This window comes from Mycteria americana, chromosome 1, assembly GCF_035582795.1.
Source record: "Mycteria americana isolate JAX WOST 10 ecotype Jacksonville Zoo and Gardens chromosome 1, USCA_MyAme_1.0, whole genome shotgun sequence".
NCBI lineage: Eukaryota > Metazoa > Chordata > Aves > Ciconiiformes > Ciconiidae > Mycteria > Mycteria americana.
This window is the reverse complement of record NC_134365.1, coordinates 125,674,112-125,696,519: the sequence shown is the minus strand read 5'-3', so window position 1 is coordinate 125,696,519 and position 22,408 is coordinate 125,674,112. Positions and strand designations below refer to the sequence as shown.

General features: G+C 37.4%; 1 protein-coding gene across 18 annotated transcripts in view; it reads left to right on the top strand.

The window, feature by feature from the left end:
• KDM6A (lysine demethylase 6A) overlaps nt 1-22,408 on the top strand; it is a 161,888-nt gene that overhangs the window by 75,205 nt on the left and 64,275 nt on the right. For all 18 annotated transcript variants that reach the window (XR_012778248.1, XR_012778249.1, XR_012778250.1 and 15 more), the window contains exons 5-6: nt 872-930; nt 11,869-11,989. Coding sequence is in view for 15 of the 18 variants with exons in the window: in XM_075520008.1 (XP_075376123.1) it covers nt 872-930; nt 11,869-11,989 (180 nt within the window). In the remaining 3 variants the exon portion in view is untranslated. The remainder of the gene's footprint in view (nt 1-871; nt 931-11,868; nt 11,990-22,408) is intronic.

The following is a 22,408-nucleotide window of genomic DNA, read 5'->3' as shown; positions in this document are numbered from 1 at the left end:
AGCCTAAAAAATGTGTCATAGGCAGCATGTACATGTTGCTTCCTGTAAATAATGGAATAGCTCTACTAAATAGAAAACAACTATGCTGTGGCATAACTTTTAAAAAGAAAAAGTGATTTGTTAATTTTTCCTAATTTAAGAAATATGTAATAATAATTTGTAGAATTGGATAGTTAGACATTCATTGAACCTCCTTAGTAATGTCACTTTAGAAGCAAATGATACTTTTCTGTGAAAAGAAAATGGAGTTTCCAGAAGGAGAATGGTTCTTTTTTTTTCTTTTTTCTTTTTTTTTTTCTTTTCCACAAAGTAGGGAAATAGAAGTTTGATTAATGATGAAGAAATATGATTGTCTTAGGTTTGAAGCTGATAGTCTGCATTTTTGGTATTCAGAAAAGTAAAATTTCCTTAAGCATATTTTCAGATTCATATAATTAATGTTCTACTTTAGACACTGAAATTAGAGTGTGTAGCTTTGTTTACTTTTATGTGAGTATAAATTATTATGATTATGAAATGGTGTTCGGTTGTAAAACATTTTTTGTTATATTAAATTGCCAGACACCTCTACTCCGTCATTTCCTTCCCTGCTGTTGTACAAGTAGAATAAAGCACATCAGTTTCTCTGATGTAAAAGTACTTGAATATTACTGTTGTTACTATTCCTCCAAAAATATTTTGCAGAAAATCGCTTTTTTTTTTTTAATGTCTACCTATCTTTTAATTCCTTCTTTTTGGTTCTTCCTGTTCAAGGTGAAATTTAAATATGCTTATCTTAGAATGTCAAAGGATGAATAAAATACGGGAAACTCAATCTTACAGCATATGGTTGTTTTATCTGGGTTTTAAACATTGTTTCTTTCCTTTACAGAATGCTGCCTTTTTATATGGCCTTGGTTTGGTCTACTTCCATTACAATGCCTTTCAATGGTAAGTTGGAATAAACTAACAGTACCAGTATTGTGAGGTGTTTTATTGGTAGGTGAATATTTCAACTTCAGTTCAGTGTTAGTGTACAATAGTTTAATTTTTTAATTATTATTATAGATATGATGTTTGAAGGCATACTGTCCTGGGTCACATATCTGACTTAGTGTAACATATCTGGGGCAACCACAACAGTTGCTTGAAAAGGAAAGCACTTAAAGGAGAAGAATTTTAGCTCTCTATAATATGATTATAGCTCCCTATAACAGTGGAGCACTATGACTTGACAAGTTTTTGTGAATTGCTGTTATTGATAATCTGTAGCCTGTGTTTGTTTGAAAGCCTGTTAACAAAAAACCTTTACTTTTCTCTTGGAAAAGAAGTGGCAAAGTGGGCTCGTGTTCAGTAATTTTTACATAGCTGTATAACGTGAAAGTTTTGGATGTGAGAAGTAATACACTCGTTGAATCAGAACGTTTAAAACTGATGTAAAAACTCAGGAAGAGCTGTACATTCTGACAGGGCTTTGAGGACTGAAAGGAGCTGCTGTTGGATATAGGGGGGAGGGTTGGTTTTCAGTTGGGGTTTTGGTTTTCCTTTATTGGTGATGAGGGAAGAATGATGAATGGAATAGACTCAGTCACTGGGGTTCTGTTGAAAGGTTCTCAAACTTTCATTGGGGTTTATTCTTGCAGAGATATAGTTAGTGTCATTGGAAAAAAGTCAGAAAGGTGCAGTGTTTAGGTCAGTGCTTTTTTACACTGAGTATCGAAACTGTTAATAAAATAAGTGTGACTTTACTATTCGATTGATTACTAAAAAGTTTATCATCTTACTGGACTAAGCATGACTGCAGTTGAGGAGGCAGTGACTACTGACTGATGGTTTGGAACAATAAAGTGCCCCCCCCCCCCCCCCCCCCCCGTTTCTATGTATCTGTAAGACAAAAGATTTGTGTTTTCCTCATGTTAATGTAAATAAGCTTTTATTCTTCAAATTAAGATAAGTTGGTTAAATCATGAGCTCAGAACCTGGATTTTTTTTTTTTTTTGGTCTTGCGACTTACTGCTTTCTTTATTGGTAGTAGTAAAATGAATGCCATGTATTGTACGTGGCATGCGATTCTGTTGCATTCTAATTAACAAGAGATGAACAGAAAAGTTTTCAGAGAACCTGAGAATACACTGTTTTACTATTGTGATCGATCTTGGTTGAATTTCACAAAGTTCCAGAATGTTCTTGTTCTTATGCTGACTTGGCTTTATCATTTAACATTCAAGAGTATTTTGTGCACCAGTTCTTCTTACAAGGAGTATCTTGTTACAGTTTGCACTGTGAAAATGGTAGAAAACTGTAAGATAAAATTAAATAAGACAAAGTAGTTAGGTTTAGAGTAGTTGATTTTTTGAAAGACCACCTGTTCAACGTAGACTTTTGCCATCAGCGGATCGTGCTATTTAGCACCTTCCAGTGGATGGAGCAGCAAAGTCAGGTGATTGTGAGGCCTAAGTATTAATAAATGAGAGCTTTGAATTAATTTAGATTTTTCTTCCATGCCTTTAAGTAAGCTTGTTGAGAACACGAGTATAAATTGATGCCTTAACTGCGCATAGAGCTTTAACTTAAGGTTGTATAGAATAATACTTGCAGTTTCATTCATACAACAAAGTTACGTAAAGTGTGGTACTAAGGAAGCTGTGTATCATTAGAGTATTGGGTAGAATTTTTCGAGGAAGAAAATCTAACACAGATAAAATCTTACACCTTTGTGTGTGATTGTTTGGTTTGTTTGGTTTTTTTTTTAATCCCTTCAAGTGCTTTTTTCCCCCCTTCTTTACTATGTTTTCTTAGGGGGCAATAGGAGTGGGATGTGTGGCTGTGGGTGTTTAGGTGTGACAAAATCATAATAAACTTGGAGGTGATAGCAAGTCATTTACAGTAGATATGTTCTTTGTAGATCTTAATCCTCCACAGGACTCTCTTGCAAATTGCAAGGAGAATCCCACTTCTTTCAGAGTGAAATGGTAGTCAAACTGTTTTATTTCCTGCTGTGGCTATTCCATCTATTTATGTTCATAGAGTACACAAATCTGTATATTTCAGGCAGGTAGAGGAGACCTCTAGACCGTTTAAGGTAGTTTAAGCTATCGTGCTTCATCCATGAACTTTTTTTTTTTTTATCCACACCACTTCAGATATTCATAGATATTAATGAGAGGCAGGTACATAGTCCTCCTGAAAGGGAGGGGGTAAGGAAGTGCTTGAGGTTTTTTCATGTCTCATATAAACACGGATAATTAAAAAAACAAGTGGGAATAAGGTCAGTTTTAGAATTCTTGTTCATATTTTTACATTATTTTTTAAGTTTTCCAGCTTTCATAAAAAGAAGTGTTGGATTGGCTCCAAGACACATATGCAATTCACTGTAATTCAATATTGTACTCTTCTCTGTACACTAAAGCAGCATTGCAGTGTTATCTTAAGTATAAATCTTAGCTGATAACTTCATTTTATATTGGTGATTTTGTTTGACTATGCATGTAAGAACTGGAAGTTCTCAACGTATATACAAATGTTGCAATAGTGTGATCAGACCACAGCTATTTCATGCAATTATTATAGTAAGATACGACATAAGGGATTAGCTCCATAAATTGAATCAAGTATAGTAAAATGGGTCCTGTAGATCTTCAATGTTGATATTCTCTTCTTTTACACCATTTATCATCAAGCAGTAAGTAAAGTGATTGGCTGATTTTTTCCCTGTTGTTTCCCTGTTTCTCAAGTAGGGTAGAACACCAGTAGAATAGAGATAGCTGAGATATTCACATAACTTGAATAATTTCATATCCTCCTTAGTTGTCTTTTAGATTGAACGCTTAAACAATTTCAGTAGTTCATCAAAGGCTACCCTTCATTTCTGTGCAATAGCTGCATCCAAGTGTAGTGGCTTGGATGCCAATTTTTTTCTTTTACTTCAGTAAGGATTCTGAGCCTGACTGGTCTGTCATCTGCTGATTTACACTGAGTCCCACCAAGATAAAAAGGTGGAGTCCAAGCTCTGCAGTTGTGTCCTGAAACTGGCTCTAAACACCCTCTTTGGATCCCACTGTACCAACCGTGGTGCTCCAGGGCCAGCCTGCAGTGTTTTCAGTGACTGTTATCTTGCAAATTGCTAGACAGTGTGTGTGAGAAAGACACACTGTTCCTCAGAAGTACCTTACAGGAGGCTGAGATCAGTCACCCTTACTGCCCCATTTAGCATACCCTGAGGCTCCTCAGTCCAGGGATTCCTTATCAGCTGTAGAAGTTAAGTGTTATGTAAAACTCAGTCCTTCAGCATTGATGCTTTTGCCAGACAGAGTCCTGAAAAAAGCCAAAGACTAATGCAAGAGATGATCCAGACCCTTTTCCTCACCTCCATCGTGGCTAAAGATGCAGACTGCCTGAGGAAAATCTGTCATCTCTGACTGGAGCTTTTTGGCCCTTCTATAGCCATCCTTGCCAAAACAGAAGCACTGTCATCATCTATTCAATATCAAGTGGTATCTAGAACCACCGTCTCTGCTTCTGGCTCCTTTAAAGTAACCTCACAGCCAGCCCAGTCTATTTGCACTGCTGCATCCTAACAGTTCTGTAAGCCAGGGTTTTCTGTATGCTGGAATTTCTCCTGTTAGAGTAGTTTGACTCTTTGGAACAGGGACATGGGAGTTCAGCACAGAAAGCTTTTTTCCTCTGTTCAGCTCTGATTCAAAATTGAACCTTGACATGAAGAAGACAGCTGCAGTCTTTCATTATTCTTATCTCATTCAGGTAAAGACATTTAATAGGCAAGAGGGAGCCAGTGTATACAACCCCCACTGGGAGAGTGCAGCGCCTCCATCTCCAACATACAAGCACTGAACAGGCTTTCCACATCCCATCTCTGCTGCTGCTGAATTCCACAACCCTCCAAAGGCCAAGCAGACAGCAGAAGGCAGCCCTCAGTTGTTATCTGTGGTACTGCATGTCATCTCTTGGTCACCGTGCAGGCCTCCAGGCACCTTAGAATCACTTTTCTCCTAGAAGTCCTTTGAAGGCTTCAGTGAGGCAGGAATATTCTTTTCCACCTACCTACAGGAAAACACAAAACTTGCCATCACCTGTGGGATTGCCTTAGCGCCAATCACATTGGACCATTTACTTGAGCTGAAGGAGTCTGGTCTCTCTCTTGCTCTCTCTGGCTATCATTCTTTTTCATCTTTTTCCAGAAAATGTCTTGCTCTTCTCACAGTCATCCTGAAATAGTAAAGCAGCTGTTTAAACTGCTTTTAACGTACCCAGGTCTACAGTGGAACGTAAACTTCTTTTCAGTAGTCTCGTGTGCCAACCTTCAGTATTGCACACCTTATTCATCTACCCAAGAAACTATTGGTTTATGGTGGTTGCTGTTTGCCTATGAGAATGGGAGAGTTCTGTGCTGTTAAGGTCCATTCTTTGCCCTTCTTTGCTTCCTGTGTCAATACATATATTGTTTTTTCAGGGGCAAGCTGTTAGTAACACAATAAGATTTGTCTTTGAGGGGGTGGTTATTTTTTTTTTTTTCCCTGCAGGACCAGATCCTTTAGATGGTTCTCAAGCTGTTTGTGTCAGTGGTTGGCAGATCCAAGAAATGGGGCTCTTCCACACAAAGGGTAGTCGAGTGGGTAGTGTGGGGTGTGTAGGAATGGAAACCGCCTAGTGGAGACCTCCTTCACTTGCGTGGGAATGCCTCACCTGCCATGCAGACAGCAACCACTGGACTACTTCATCAAATGCTATGTCTGCTGTGCATGCCTCCAGGTATATCAGCAGTTTGTGGCATTATGGAGGGCACACAGCATTTGATGAAATAGTCCAGTGGTTGTGGTTTGCATGAAGGGCTCTGAGATTCACCCAGCTGACAGTGACATTGCACTGGTAATTGGCAGTCTGTGGAGTTCCTGCTTTGGAAACACCTGTGATGGAAAGTCCAGGAGGGGTATAATTTGAGAGGAGAAAAACAGCTTGCTTACTTGTGATCTTCAAAGTGCACATCTGTATCGGTGGTTCTTTCTGTGTTTGGCCAAGAGTCCTTTCAGCTGGTCTGGTGTTTGTAGTTATCTTCATAAGGAGGGCAGAATTTAAACACAGACTGTGTAGATACCACTTTGCCAAATATTTCTCAGGTTTCGGGTGGCTGGGTCTATACATGTATTTTTCTAGGTATATAAAATGGGAATGTACATGTAGACTACACATACTAATTGTAATTAACCATTAATGAAGTGGTAATTAACTTTCTCTCTTGTTGTCTTTATCTTTCTGTGATTGTGTATCAAACATACTTCTTGGATTGATGAAAACACATAATATCTGCTAATGCTGGAAAAAAACCCAGAGCTCTCAGCTGCTGTTCTAGAGAAGTGTTTAAAGGCTTTGCTGCTCTGCTGCTCAAAATGTTTCACGATTCAACTGTTATGGCCCTATGGACAGAGGGGTTATATCTAAAGATTGTAAAAATATTTCATAAAATGGCAGTGTCCTGACTACTGCTGTATACAGACAATTTGTTTATGTTCAAACTATGATTATGAGTTTCAAATAGAAATTTGTCCATCATAGTCTCATGTCATTTTCATCAGTAAGGCTATGAAATGACATAAGACTTAAAATAGGTGGTCAGAAAATTGACAGAGAATAAAGAACAAGAAAACAAAGTTTCATTCCAGCTGCATCAAGTATTTTTCCTGATACATTAGAATGATGTTGTGTTCTTTTATTTTGTAGGCTCATTCTGATTTTCATGGTTTTTGTTTGAAACATACAAGTGTTAACTTCTGAATAGTTAAATCAATGCTATTTTATTATATTCTTTCACCTAGTTCAAAGCTGATTTTATTCACAGTCTATCCTAGTAAAACCTTTCAATAAAAGTCTTATGACAGTTCACTAAATGTTTAATACAATCTTCTATTAATTATTATTCAGCTGCTTTCTTCACTTTCATAATGGTAGGCATTGTTGTATAGATGAGTGGGTGGAAAGATAGCTGCAGTATTGATTTTGGAAGTCTTGATTTGGAGATGATAGATTCATGTCATTTTTATTTTTCCTGAATTACTGTAGCAGTGCTGTGCAAAATGTGAGCCCAGAGGTGTTTTTCATCCTCTGTAGTGTCTGTTTTCCAGTCCTGCTTTCCCATTTTGTTGAGTGTTAGATAGCCTTTCCTACCTGTTAGTGGAAATGTTCCCATTCTTGGAGAAAACTCTTATTTAATTTAAATTCTAGTAGACTCAACCAAAGTTGTTTCTTACCAAGCAGTTGGTCAATATCTTCAGAGAATAAACCAAAAGTTGTCTCTTGCTGAATTTAGATTACTGTCATTTATTTCTGTAGTATGAGAGCTCCCAGCCCTCCATTCGATGATTTATCCTTTGGACTAATGTATGTTTAGTCTGCTGAAGCATTAAAATGAAAAGCTCTGTCTGTGCATGAAGGCCAGTTAATTAGTGGTGGAGACTAACAATCTACTTGAGGAAGGCTGTGTGCCATCATCTCTGCAGGAAGCTGTTAGCCTCTTAAGCCACGTCCTGCTTCATATGTGACAGATCATCAAGCCATTAGCTTATGTCTGCTCTTCTGGTTTTGGTCAAACCATAGGAAAGCTTTGAGGGAAAACATCTGAGTAACTTGGATGCCTTGGATCCTGTAGACCCCTACCTTTCTGGATGTAGGCTTGGGCAGAGGACAGAAATGGGATTGGTGATGTTTCAGAGGAAACAAAGATCTGTACAAGGATCAAGTGACTCCTGCTGTATCTGGAAGGCCCAACTCAGGCAAACAGATGGTCCAGAAAGGACTGCAGTTACCAACATTGGGCCACGTTCTCTCTCACTTCCCTTTACTACTGCAACACGTGCTCCTACTTTCCACTTCTTCTCATGTCCACTTCCTTCTGTGTTGTACCAACGTGTCCCAAGGCCTGATGTCATCTGCATTGGATGTTACTGAGCCCTTACAACTGAAATGAATGTCGGATGTTGCAGATGTTTTGCTATTGATGTAGTAAGGGACTGAGTGGAGCTCTGGTCATGGCACTGCGAAACAAACAGCCCCAAAATAAAACTGAAGTTTTTACTGTAGTCCATGTTCTTGATGTGTCCTGTAATCTGGAGTGCATTGCTATTTTGTTTAAATGTTTCCCATAGGCAAAATTAGATCAATATTAATTCTGCTATGGTGTGGAACTGCTTGTCTGTCTGTAAGAGTTAATACATGAATGTCTTTTCAGAGTTTTGAGTCTTTTATTCTATGAAAATTCTACTGACTATTGAAAATCAGGCTATAGTTACCAAATTAGACATGAGCACCTACTACTCGTAGAAATTGTTGAAAATGTTGCCTTTCAGATCACTTTATTTGTGAAATTTGATTATGCCCTTTTTCACAGAAGTAGTGGAAGTAATTTGTATTTGTTATTACTGGTGACTGGCACCCTGGAAAAACTACAAATTGCATAATCAATATAGAATTAACACTAGAGTTAAGTAAGATGCAGGCCAATATTTTGAATGGAGAAGATAAAATATCTGGGGTTTAGTTTGAAAAGCTGCTTTGGGGAATATTTGGTGTATTCTTACAATATTTTTCCCTTGATTTACTGATGTAATTATGCTTCATTATGAGTTTAAATTTATGTTACCTTTCAGAATTCTCTCTTAGTTTTTATTATGGCATCCAAGGATACAGAATTTAAGATGCAAGCAAGACACTGACCCAGGAGTTCCCTAGCATTTTGAGTGCATATGGATTAATTCTTAAATGTAAATCCATCATGTATTAGAAACTGAAAGAAGATTTCTACGTGGAGAGTCTTTCACCAAACTCTCTACCAGTGTGTCCATTCCATTGCCAAATCAGTGGAATGGATGGGAGCAATCAATGCTCCCTGGCTACGCTCCTTTGAATTTTTTAACCTTTCAAGGAAATAATGCTTTTAAAGCATTGCTGCCCTTCCTCCCAAAACCATCAGTTTAGGAGTGATCAAATACAACTGAAATGTACAGCTAGAATATTATTATTTAGCCGTTAGCATGGTAACTCTAATAGTGTCATAAAGGGTACAGAGATTTTTGTTTTGACTTGGTTGATTGGATATATTTTTCCAAGCATCCATCAAAGTGGGTTGAAAAGCTTGCCATTACTTCCTGCATAGATTGTGTCTAGGGGAATGATGTCTCGTCCTACTAATTATCTTCCTCCTTGTACATTTTGGGCTTGTCTTCATTGGAAAATTGTGTTGGGTTGTAACTATCTCAAAGACTCACGATAACTACTAATGTTGAACCTGACTCCACAAGCAGGTTAGACAAGGGTGAATGGTGTTGCCGTGTCGTCTGTGCAGAGATAAACCTTACACAAACCTCATAGGGGCTGTCTGTGACTAGCAGGTTCTGTGCTAAACGTGGAACAGTCTTTTCATGTTGTCTGATGATGATAATTTTACTGGTTTTTAAGTGCTGTGCTTCTCTGAAAGTCTGAGGTAGGCAGTATTCTTGTTCTTTTGAATGAATGACAGTATACATTCAAACTACATTTCAAAACTGTCCTTAAAAGTTGGTTGTTTTACTTGTGACTTTGTTTAACTCTGTTGCTCAGCTGTGGCAATGAATAATACTTCCTGTTCAGTAAACAAGAGACTATAAAAATATTTTTGTTTCTTACAGTTTCTCTTAAGCTTTTTTAGAAATCCATGTTTCAATGATCCTTGTGAATGAGACATGACAGACAGGAAATACGGAAGTACTATTTTCTGACCAAGCAAGCTAGCTAAAATGTGAAGAACATGAAGTTCACAAAGTGTATATGAGCAATGGTCACAATCTCACATGTGGTATAGAACTGCAATGTCTTTATTCCTGATTTTTGTCTTTTTTGACAGGGACCATAGACGCTGGTTTTCTTCCTTTTTAGAACTTAGGATACTGTCTTTGACCAAGATGCAAATAATGGATTTTAAATACCAGTGGCTAACATACTGAGTACCGTATTAGAGTTAAGACAAGAAATGCAAATATACAATCATAAAATCTGTACTTTGGCATAAAAAAAGTGTAGCTTAAAATATGTGCTGATATTTAGCGATCAGTCCAGTCTTTGGCCTTCCAGTTTGAGTGGTGTTCTTGTAGACGATGGTGAGCTTGTAGATGATGCTATGAGACATGGATCCTTGTTTGTTATGATTTCAGTGTAGATACTGAGGTCTGTGATTCATCACCACCCATACTATTCCAGGGAAGTTAAGATGAGATGTGAGAGACTGCTTAGCTGGTGCAAGTAGAAAAGTGTAAGTAGAAGTGCAAGTAGCTTGTGTAAATAGAAAAGTAGGGTATAAGGTAAGGAAACCCTTTCTGAATAATTGTAATAGAGGAAGCTTCAGTTCCACAATAAAAATGTAGTATTTTTTTAAGCCCATCTTCTCTTAAGTTGTATTTAAACAAGTCAGATAATGCTTTAGGTACAAACAATTTTGTTACATTGTCTAGAGGAAGTTCTGTGCCTTTGGTTTGCTTTGCTGTCAAGAGTGAGAAAAGAGCCTGTAAGAATTTTAGAGCAGAAGAAATGTTTTTGCTGATGGATTAAAAAATGATCATTTATGTGTTTTGTGAATAAAAAAGTCTATGAAAAATATTTACTGAATTTCCCGTTGCAACTGCTAACCTTTTGTTCTTATAAATTATACTACATGTGCAGAGTAGGAATGAAGTCAATTTGCCTAAACATTGTGTGTTTTTAGGCACTGTGGTAGTTCCTGTCCAGTGTCCCTGTGCTGCTCCACAGTGGGTACAATTCTCCCCATAGGCTTGTCTGTCATCTGCCTGCTCAGCGTCCATCTCTGGGGTTGCCTAGGACAGCAAATGGGACTGGCCTCCCTGGCCTAGGTGCTTGAATCTACCCTAAGTGAGACTGATTCTGATTTCTGTCATTGTATGAGCAGTGATATAGGTATTTTGTTTCAACCTGTCATTAGGTTTCAGGCAAGCTAACACAATGAGTCTTAGCTTCTTTCTTAATTCCTCTTGAATTTAAATCTGTTATCTTTTAGTTGCATTTCAGCTGTCCTAATTTTATGCAGTTGGCCTGAGAGGCAAAATAGTCCTGTTAAGAATCACGTTTTTTCTGCTCCAAGATACAGTTGTTACATAGCATTTTTGTTTTATCTGGTACAGTGCCATCATCAACAGGGGCATGTGTAGAGAGGATTTAAAGGTAAGGAAATAGAATCAGAGCCATGTTCACCTATCATGGGAATATGAAAGGCAAGTTACAGTGGAAGGAAGTGGCAGGCTTTCATACCTGTGTTTTTCTGGAGGTAACTGAGTGACTGGAAAGTAATGGAGCAATAGGTATTAGTGGCGTCCCTAGACGGTGCTGGTGCTAAGAAAGGGAGAACAAAGTGGAAAACGGAGCAGGTTGGTGCAGTGGGAGGAGATGTGCATGATCTCTCCTTCTAGGCCTTCTGTTCTACTGCTGCTCTCAGGGGGTCTGCCCTACCTGGAATGAAAAGCAACCTAGCAGTTGGTTGTGACATGAATGATCACTGTATTGTTCTAAAGTTGCACTAATTTTGTTACTAATTCCTGAGTCATCCTTTCTGAAATAGCAGATATGTTACTGTATTTCATGCAGCAAATTAGTTTCTCTAAATTAATAGAAAAGATTAGACTTTCAAATATACCAGGATATCTGGAGTACAAAATTACCCAGTCCTTGAAGAATCAAAAGCCACGTACCAAAAACATTGTATGTAAACCATTATTTGTATATGTTCTTCTGTAACAGTGCTTTCTCATCTGCTTTCTGCTAGTCATATAAATAACATTGATTATAAAGTAATACTGTAGTAAAAAATGATTTTTTTAATCTGTGTTTTTTTTTCAGGGCAATTAAAGCATTTCAGGAGGCGCTTTATGTTGATCCCAGCTTTTGTCGAGCCAAGGAAATTCATTTGCGACTTGGGCTTATGTTCAAAGTGAACACAGACTATGAGTCTAGTTTAAAGGTAGGTTTAAGTCCTTTCAGACTGAATTAACATTTGTTACAAGTTGTGTTGCATCTCAAAACCGCAAGGAATACGTAAGCATATAGCAGTTAAATACTACCTGCTTTAGAAATAGAAGTGCTTCACTATGAAGTTTCTTAGTCTAAAGACTGAGTAAGGGTAGGATTTGAGGTGTGTTAGGTGCTAGAAATACTCAGAAAAGCCCAGAAAAATTATAGATGAGCACTGATACCCCAGAAGATCAAAAATTTGGTGTAGGGCTCTTGTTAAAATAATACATTTTGGGGAGAGGCTGAGGATGTACAGAAAGTTGGAGGGAAAAGAAGAGAAAAGAATTAGCAGCTTGGATTTCTCTACGTTCTTTCTTCTCCCCCCCCCCCAGCCCTCACCCCCCCGCTGAACTATTGTAAACTGGAAGTCCTTAAAAATTATTAAAAATAGAAAGCTTTTATGCAAAATAATGTTCTCATATGAATTTTTTATATCATTTCTACTTTTCTAGCAGTTAATCATTCTTTTATTTCCTGGTTTGAGAGTCAGCTTCTAAGGCAACTATTTCTGGCTAATCAGTTAGAAATGGTTTGTGTTAATACAGTACTTTGTTTCTTCTGTATTCCTTTAAATTTTTTTACTGCTTGCATTCTTTTTCAGTCTCTGATTATAATGTCATTTTATCTCTCGCCATTCAACATGTTTGCCCATTTTTTTCCTCCTTCCATTTCCTACTCTATCCCCATGTTCTTTCCTTCCTGACCTCTAAATTTAGGTACGTGTGTCTTGGAAAAAGGAAGTGTTCTTTAGCGGAGTTTCATGTGCTGGGAAATACACCTGCAGGGCTGAGAATTTTGTAATTTGTAATTAAGTGTAATTTATAAACATTTCTGCATATTAATCTCTCCTAAAACTACTGAAAACATTACATGTTTTGTTTTCAAGAATCTTGTGGCTTCCTTTTCCCAGCAGATTGTTTTCCTGGAAGTTGTGTTTGTGAGGCTACCAGAATCACATTGTCCAAGATTGTAAAGAGTGGAGTGTTACTCTCAATTTTTCCATTCAGTATTTATAATAATGGGAAGCACTTCTCTCATCAGGCTTTCTTTTTTCATCTAGAGTCCAAGCTTTCACCTACAGGGACAGGCAGAGTTGGAAATTGTGATTAGATAGGATGATATTGCATAGGAGTAGGAAAGATTGAGCGCAATGAACGGCAAAAGAGAGCAAGGGGAGGTAGGGGTAGATCACTGTGTTGAGAAAGGGATTATGTGCGAGTTTGGATAGTCCTATTTCCTTATACTTTGGCACAGATTTAGTATTGGCTGTCATGATACATAGGGAATAAAAGAAGTGCTGAAGAAGTACGTTTTGGTTTTATTTTTAAAGAAGTCAGGGACAAAACAGAAGAGTAAATTTACAAGAAGGTAGTAAACTTGTAATCAAGTAGTGGAAGGAACTCTGTATTTTAATTTTTAATAGAAGAAATTGATCAAGAAATAAATAACCTTTTCCTGCTGTGCCATGAAATATGTAATTCTATCACTGAACCAAGTATTTAAATAGATATTATGAGAATTCATCCTAAATAATTTACTGTGTTTGATCTTCACAACTTCGCAAAATAAAAAGGTCAGTTATCACAAGGATTTTGAGTATACCAAACTTTTAGTTTTCAATACACCAACCACGAATAGGAAAAACACCAAAGTAGTATTTTAAAAACAGAAAGAAATTAATCTTTTGTAATGCAAAATTTTCATTATTCCATTGCTTTTATGTGCAATGTGATTAAGTCATTTAAGAAAACAAATGGCTGCAACAAAAACAGCTTACCCTGGAACAGAGTGACGATCTTCAAAAAGATGGTGAAATAAACATGATGGGGGGGAGGGTGTTGCATTAAGGGTAGTTTCACATTGTCCTTAAATGAATACAACTGCAGGTTGTTGCTAAAAGGTTGTCTCTTTTTCCGCCTTGCAATCCTGACTGCATTGTTCGGCACCCTCTGCTACATTGAATCGAGGTGGTTTGTTTTTTTCCATTTGCAGACTGAGGTGGATCAGAAGTCTGAAGCAGCTCAACTTGAGATTGCTCAGTTGCTAGATCCAATGCAAGGTAGATGGCAGGAGTGTGTGGATGGGAAGGAGGGGGTTGCACTGTCTTGTCCCCTTCTGGTGCAAAACATAGCATGAAACTCTACTCTGGAATTATCAACTGAAACACCTAAGGTAGAGTTTCTGGTTTGCTTCCTCTGCTATGGAGGTTGCAATCCTTAGCAGAGAATAAGAGTGAGGAGCAAGCAAGAAAAGACCTAGTGGGGCAATCCACTCAGTCTCAAACAGTTTCAGATGTTTTCGGTTCAGCTCAGCTGTGGATTTAATGTAGAGTCCTGAGACTGATCTACTTTGTTTGAAAACAAAATATTACTGACTGAAACATACCAGTTTATACATCAGATTATATCAATTGAGGAGTAGATAAATAGAAAAAGCAGGGCAGTAGCTTTTTTAAAAGCCAATCTGACTGATCGCTGAGTTGAGGTTTAAAAAAAACCCTTAAGCCAGAACTCTGTGAGTGACAAGAATATGAGAGGCAAGTCAGAAAATACTTCCTTAGTGAAGAGAACAAAATGAAGTGCTGGTGCAGTGGTTATGCACAAGCATGGGGAGAATAAAATGAGGAAGAGATATGATGAAAGAGTGCGAAAGGATGTTTTCACAGAATGTCTGTCTCGTTCTCTGAGACCAAGTATCTTGTCTCTTCACAAAAGAAAGATAAGTAACCCAAAGTAATGAAAAGACAGAGTTGTCTTGTGCCTTTTTTGGTTTTGTGGACCTTTTTAAAAGGATCCAGGATTTTCAAGGATGGTTATGGGGTTTAGGATCCAGCCTGCTAGTGACTGGCCTTGAGCACAAACCCTTTCCCTGGGGCTCTGTATAATGTAATTCATAGCCCAGTTTGAGCTTCTTATTTGACACTGAGGCAGAAAGTGGAAGTAACTTTTCGTCTGGTATCTGCTTGTGACTGTTCTGGATTTCACAGATTGTACCAACGTTGCATTAATGTACTTTGAAATATCATAATATTTTTGATGGTATTTAAACATTCATGTTAAGTCTGTAATTGCTAAGAATAAACCATTGCCATCAGATGAGTCATTGTCAGTAAGAGTCTTCAGGCAAAGGGGGAAGATGGGAGTCTGAAGGTCATATATCCCATGTTTTTCACAATTTTAGACCATTAACATAAATCATCTATATTTTATGTAAGCAATTTAAGCACAAAATTAATTTTTACTATTTTAAGATGTTGATGATCAAGATAATTACTAGAGTGCTCTTTAACAAGCATAAAATCAACTCTCTGTTTTTTCAAAATCAATTACTGCTTTTGCATGTTTTTGACATTGCTGCAGTTAAGACTTGCAAATTACTATGAGAACCCTTGACTGCTCCGTTACCCCATTGCCATAAGCTCTGGGAAGAACACCAGTGCTGTTGAAAATTGCTTGGCCTTCACGCTTACATTAAGGAAAAAAAAAAAAGGTGGCCCTTCTGGTTGAAAAGAAAACAGTCCTTGTGTAACCTGACAGGTAGGGCAGCGTTACCTTCAGAGGTGATACATGAAAGCTGCATTTGCCCCGTTCATCAGAAAAGTACAATTAATTCCCAAATCTACTGGCAATGACTGGGGTGGGGTGGGAGAGATTTTATTATTGATTACTATATTAGCAACATACTGTTAAGGTTTAACTCACAGACCTAACCTTTTCACACTTTACTGCCTGTCCTGCTGCCCCCTTCCTATTTGCCATTTCCAACAAACGAACGCTAGGATCACTGTGTTTGATGGTGTTGGCTGTGGTGGCACCGTGATAATCTGAAAGGAGAATAAAGCATGATCTCTAGGAATATTATACATATTTTTATTGGTTTGGTAAATGTTGTTGGAAAAAATGTTCAAGCTTCTGAGTATGTGCCACGTTATTTCTGGCATGTTGCTTGCTATCCTAGTGATTTTCCTATTTATTGAATATATTTTTTAGCCTCCTTTTTTTGTACATGTATGTAATCATCCCGTCTTGCGCATATGTCTCAGTTCTTCTCTTACGTACTTTTGAATCTTAACCAATTTCTAGCAAATACGTCAGAATGAAAGAGATTTCAAAGAGAAGTTCCTAGAACATTCCTGCACGACATGTTGCCCCAGAGCCATTTGAGCTCTGCAAGCTGAGGACCAGGTGATCTTGTTGGCTTGATCTGCAACAGAGGCACCAAATGACTGGTTGTGGGTCTGGTCTGTTGGGACGTGAAAAATTCCTACAAAGGGAACTGTCCCATCCACACAGGAGTTGCTGTGCATCGGGCAGCCGCAATGCCTCTTGTCCATCTGGAAGCTGAATGCAGAGCTAGGTAGAGCACAAAGAGGGATTGTGTGGGACCATTGACATGCATAAAAGGGAAGCTGAGGAAAAAAAGAAAAATTACAGCTTTGGTATTATTTAGTGTAATATTTGAGTTACATTGGAAACAGCAGCTATGGGAAACCAGTCTTCCATCTGGTGCTCATTCTGCTTGGTGGTGTTGAAGTATCATAAGTGTGCTTTCGGTGGGGAGTTAGGGCAACAATCCTGAAAGCCCTTTGAATGTAAAATTCAGTTCACTTCCATTGTTTGCTGCAGACTACTTAAGGGAAGAAAAGGAATCTTCGTTTTTCATATTTATTAGAATGATAACATTGAGGGAATGGTGGGTGGGTGGGAGATTTTCTGTGGGTTTGGTTTTGTGAGGAGGTGTTTTGTTTGCTTTTGTTGGGGCTTTTTTTGGTGGCAGATTTTTTTTGTTGTTTGTTTTTTGTTGGTTTTTGTTTTGGTTTGGGTTTGGGGTTTTTTTTTGTAATGGGTGGACAGTAGGGACTCTGGGCACAAGCAGGTTATTTTATGGCAAACCAAGCTATGTTGTGCTTTGGGAATTTTGTTTGATTTTTAAGTATTGCAGATGCATCCTGTACCCAGCAACAAAACATTTAGAAGAATGAGAACTAAATTTCTCATGTTTTCAATTATCTGCCTTTTAGTAGAAATACTGATTCTGCCTTTCACTTTTAGAAGTTTTTCCTCCTTATTTATGCACAAAACAGCTATCCTAGTAGTTTGCTTCAGGCCTATGCTTTGATCTTGCCTGTAATTCATAAATTTAAATATAATTTTAATCTTTAGGAAAATAATAAAAAAATTCTCATTTGTTGGTAATGTTAAGACATGCTGCTTATATTAGGATAAGAAAAAGGCTGCAAAAGAATTAGAATTTATTGGGAAAATATGCATGAATTATGTGAATATGCATGAAATACAAAACCATTAAATACTGATACACAGATGAACAGCTCAAAGTACTTATTTATAGTCAGTCAGACACTTTTCCATCACTTATTCAAGTAATTCTCCTGTCTATATATACATCTTTATGAAAGATATTTTTAGCTACTGCAGTTATTGTATGCCAACATCTAGCTGTTACAGACATTGTTCTTTTTTTATGTTCTTTTTCTCAGTAATAAATAAAAATATGTTTATGAAAGTGAAAATTTGTGTTTTCAAGCTTTCAAGTGCTGTTTCACAACCTAGTTATCTTTCATATGTGCTTATATTAGTAATTTTTAAGCTTAAACATGTTAAATTGAAACCTTATGTATCTATTTTTAATTATTAAAGAAAAATTAGCTAGCCAAAATACATACAGTTATGAGAATTTTTGATTTCTTATGTCTAGTTTTATGTCTGTAATTCTACAAGAAACTAATCAGTGACATTTTTAGGTAAAAAACAAAACACAGGGCTTTAACTATTGCAAGGTGGATATCCAAGATTGCAAGCAATTCACCTAAAAAGCATTTTGTGGAAAGCAAAATGAAATGAGTCAAAAGATTATTTTAATAAAAATGTAAGTGGATGGAAAACAGCATTTGGGAATGAAATTGCTCTCTAAGACTTTGTAGTTTGTATATGCCTTTGATGGAGAGACATATACGAGAAGTAAAAACATGAAAGTTTTTAATGCAGCATGGCACTGTAACGAAAGTGCAAGAGAGTTATTAGGCAACTGGTTTTGACAGTGGATCACGCTATCACAATCTTTGGCCTACAGAGTGTTTTGTTTTGTTCTCTCTTGCTTAGTTTTGCTTGGGTTTTTGAGTCATTTTGGAGTTTTCGGATAAAAGAAACTGTAGGTGTATTTTTGAAATGTGATGATTACAAAGAGGAGTAAATGCTAAAATTGAATTAACATGCTGTGTGGCATCTTCCGTCATTTTGGGGGTAGGGTGGGAGAACAAACCATGAGAAGAGAAATAGTTGCTGCAGAAGTTGAGCATTCAAGCTAATGAGTATTGGTGTTGGTAGACTTACATCATTTGTGGACCTTCTCGCAGGAGGTCAGTCTTGGTCCAGGTTTGTTAGCTGTAACTGTAACTGAAAGATTGGCATTCAGGGCACGCAATAATAGCTAGCTACGTGTACTGGCTAGGTAGCCACAGATACCCGGCAAGGATTATGCTGTGCTTTTGGTTCAGCCTGGGTGGTTGTGTGGGCTGGAGGCAGAGAGCTGCAGGTCCTGAAGTGACCCCAGCTCAGGGCAGTTCTGCTCCGTGGTGATGCTGCTGGTGGTGCAGCAGCAGGAGCAAGCGTCCAGGCATCCCGTTTCCCTATGGCATTGTGTTGCTGCTGGCTGTCCTTCGGGCTGTACCGCAGGGATAGCTGGATTTTGATGCTGCACAAATAATGATAAAACACGCAGGCAACGTGAATATTAAGATAGCTTTGTGAAAAACACTCCGGTGTACTTTATAAGATGTTGGTCTTACTGTTCAAAAATAATTTTTCAGATACAGCTAGTCAAAACAAGAGATTCTTCTGAACATACTGCTGTTATTCAGTTTATGTCTATGTGTGACCTTTGTTTCTTTTGCCCTCAAGCAGCTTCCTTCTGTCGAGTCCATGTAACAGTTTTCCTCAGTCTTGAGGTTATGGGTTTGTGGTTTTTTTGTTGTTTTGGTTTTTTTTTTTTTTTTTTTTTTTTACTGTTGGACAAGAGTAAGTGAGTGTTTACACAAACCTTCATCTTACAAGATGAATTTGTTCTGAATTGAGAAGACGCCGGAGAGCAGAGCAATGAGCTGACGTAGCAGCACATGTAGCACGTCCTCTCCTGACCCTCTCCCCTGGCCCCAAACGTGCCCGGCAAATGGAGGCTTGGCGCTCTGCCATGGCTGATTACGCAAGGCTTTCTGTGTCCTACTTATCTGAACAAAGGCAGCTCTGAGGAGCATAGGCATCACACCTAGGTCACATAGGCAGAAAAAGCCACCTCCTGACAGAATTTTACTGAGTCATGATGGAGCTTTCCTTCATGGTAAGTCTGTGAGAATTGTCAGGTTTCAGATGACGGCTTGCCTTGCTTGCTAAATAAATGCAGAACTGAGAGCTATTAAACTTGCTAATGTCATCCTCAAAAGAAGGAGGGAGTAGAATCACTATTTTGTGGTCTCAGGCTTGGATGTAAACGGAGATATTACTGAAAATCTTGCACGAAGAAGACGACAGTTCTTTTTGTGTTGGTCATTTATTGATTAAAGAAACAACAAAATCCTGGGTACTTGCCTCTTAAATTGTAAAGGACTAATTTGTTAGGAGAATTGGTGTTTAATTCTAGTAGTGAAAACATACTAAGTTACCTAAATCGGTGTCGGATTACTGTTATTTTACTACCAGACCTAATGCTTTCATCAGTTCTGTTTATATGCAATCCACTGTACTTCTGATCCTTGGAAAGGTTACCTTGGAAATTGTTTCCACAATCAGAGGCAAGTCAAGGACTCCAGAGGAGACAAAATAGGCTGTAGATAATTGTGCAATTACAGATGGCTACAAATCAAGGTATATTATGACTTGAGCTGCAGCTCTTGAAGACAGCCTGTTACTTTTTAACATTCAGAACACTGCCTTCTAGGTAAACTCTCTTACTCTGGATTTGAATTTCTATAGACTGCTGTCTGCCTTGAGGTATTGTATGTCGTCTCTGAACTGCAGCGGCCTCTCCTGCATAATAACTATTTCACACAGCAGTAGCCAGCTTCAGTACTGCAATATTTGAGAGAGGTGCAGATGTTTGCTGGCCGCTTCTGTTTGTTGCAGAAATGGAAGTTGGAAATGATTACTCTTTTTTTTTTTTTTTTTTTTTAAATTTTTTGGTTCTGGTAATTGTGATTAGTGGATCTGCTTTTGGCTGATGACTTTTATGTGTTAGAATGCATGCATGCTTTTTTTTTTTTTTGTCTGATTTCGAATACTTAACAGGGAGCTATGTATTATTTATCTGGCAAGAGGTGTAGGTTTGCTCATGTATGTGCATTTCAAAGGTTCTTGGTTTGAAAGGTTCTGGGTTTTCTGTGTATTGCTTTGCGATAATTGTTTAGTGCAAATGGTTTATTTTGCTGTAGTTATGGGCTTCGGTTTATCCATTTCGTTACTGTTTGTAGCTTAGTGAACAGTGCAGGCAGAAATTTAGTACACTTAGAAAATTTTCATAATGTGGATTTCAAGATTTGAAAGTCAGCTAATGTAGCAGTAAGAATTTAAATTTTTAGGAGGTATTGCTGAGAATATTCCTGCTCTCTCTTTTTTTTTTTTTTTTTTTTTTCCTGTACAGCACTGATACTACTGGCATATTTAAATATTAAAATGGTTAGATTTTCTTACATGGTTGCCTGCTTTCTCTCAGTGAGTTTCACTGCAGTAACCCTTCTGAAAAGCTACTACAGAACAGTTGTCAATTGTTTCTGTTTAGATCTGCTTATTTTTTATAATAGCATTGCTAGGTGAGAGCAAATCTGTTCCTTGCTGCTTTATCTTTTCATATTAATTGTTAGTGACAGTGCAAGATGACACATCTGTGCAAAATGGATTTTGTACCATTTAGATCGGTATACTCAATGTACAGGCCAAAGTATATAGGTCTGTCCTTTTTTTTTCTTTTGTCAGGCAAAATGCAATATAAAGTAGAGCATTTTATTTTTATTTAGCTTTTTTTTTTTTAAGTTGCCTGCTTAGTAGAATCACTATGGTAACCGACTAAAGGATGTCTCTGAGGCACACAACCTGCATTGCAATGTAAGTGAGGGGAGATTTTAAGTTCTCTGACTGCTGAATACTAGAAAAAGGAACAGGCAAGGCAGAGAAATAAGCTAATATTTAATATTTATAAGGTATTATTTAATGCTTGCTCTAAGGTTAAAAAGTTATTTTACAGGTAATGTATATGTGAGTTCATTGTTTTCTGTGCTCTCTTCTGGGAATGATATTGCTAAAAGGTTCATTAAAAATCATAAATTTTTGTTATTCAACTTGAGTTTGTTTCATTTTTTTAAAAGCTGTTATATATTACAAACAATGTTGATCAAAATCAGTGAGGAGGTAAGCTGTGTCACTGCCTCGCAGAGCTCACAAGAGCATCAACATTCTTTTTTTATGCTTTGCTATAATACATTAATTTTCTAATACTTTTTTTGTTAAAAATGTTTATTTAGAAATTTGGTGGTCTGTTAAACTCTTCTTATAAATTCTTGAGCTGTACGTTATATAGACATGCTATACATGAGGTATTATTAGGACCATGAGGAAAGTTCTGTAGTATCTAGCAGCTCTGAGTACGACAATACTGAAAGCAAGTTGCATATACATCCATTAATAAGGATGATTTTTTTTTTCTTCCCTACATTAATAAGCTCCTGATGTCACCTAGTTTGGCATCCTGAACAGCCGGAGCTAAATTACCATTTTTGTGCTAACAAAATAAAATATACTGAAGTACTGAAGTATCAGTAATGTTTTGTGTATTAGAAGCCACCTGAAACTGTATTTTGTTGATAACTGTATTTATTAACAGTAGTATTTTATATGCTGTCTCTTAGGTTCCTATATTCCTAGGCCTTATTCTCTATTGAATTAATATGTTAATCCAAATTCTACACTGTGTAGGAATTTTCTATAAAGTTTATGGAAAAGTTCAGAGGCACTTGTGTGTGTATGCCTGTTCCATTCATTTTAACACACCTGGTTGCATTTCAAACTGTAAATAGTGATCACTGAATTAGTATGACACTTGTGAAATGATTGCTCACATGCAGACTTTCTGGCAGGCAGACGTCATTGCTCTGCTTGTCTGACCTTCTTTCTAGAAGAGTGAAATGCTTGGCTCAGAACTTCTCAATGCAAAGGTGTGTTAAAAGATATTTTTCGTATCTGTTGAGAAAAAGTGATTAAAAATAAACAAGCTTTGATGTTTAACTGAAGTTGTCTTAATACCAGGAGCAGAGGATGTAAGAACTTATGAATTCCTTATGAACTCAGGTTTTAGTGTAAAGGTATTC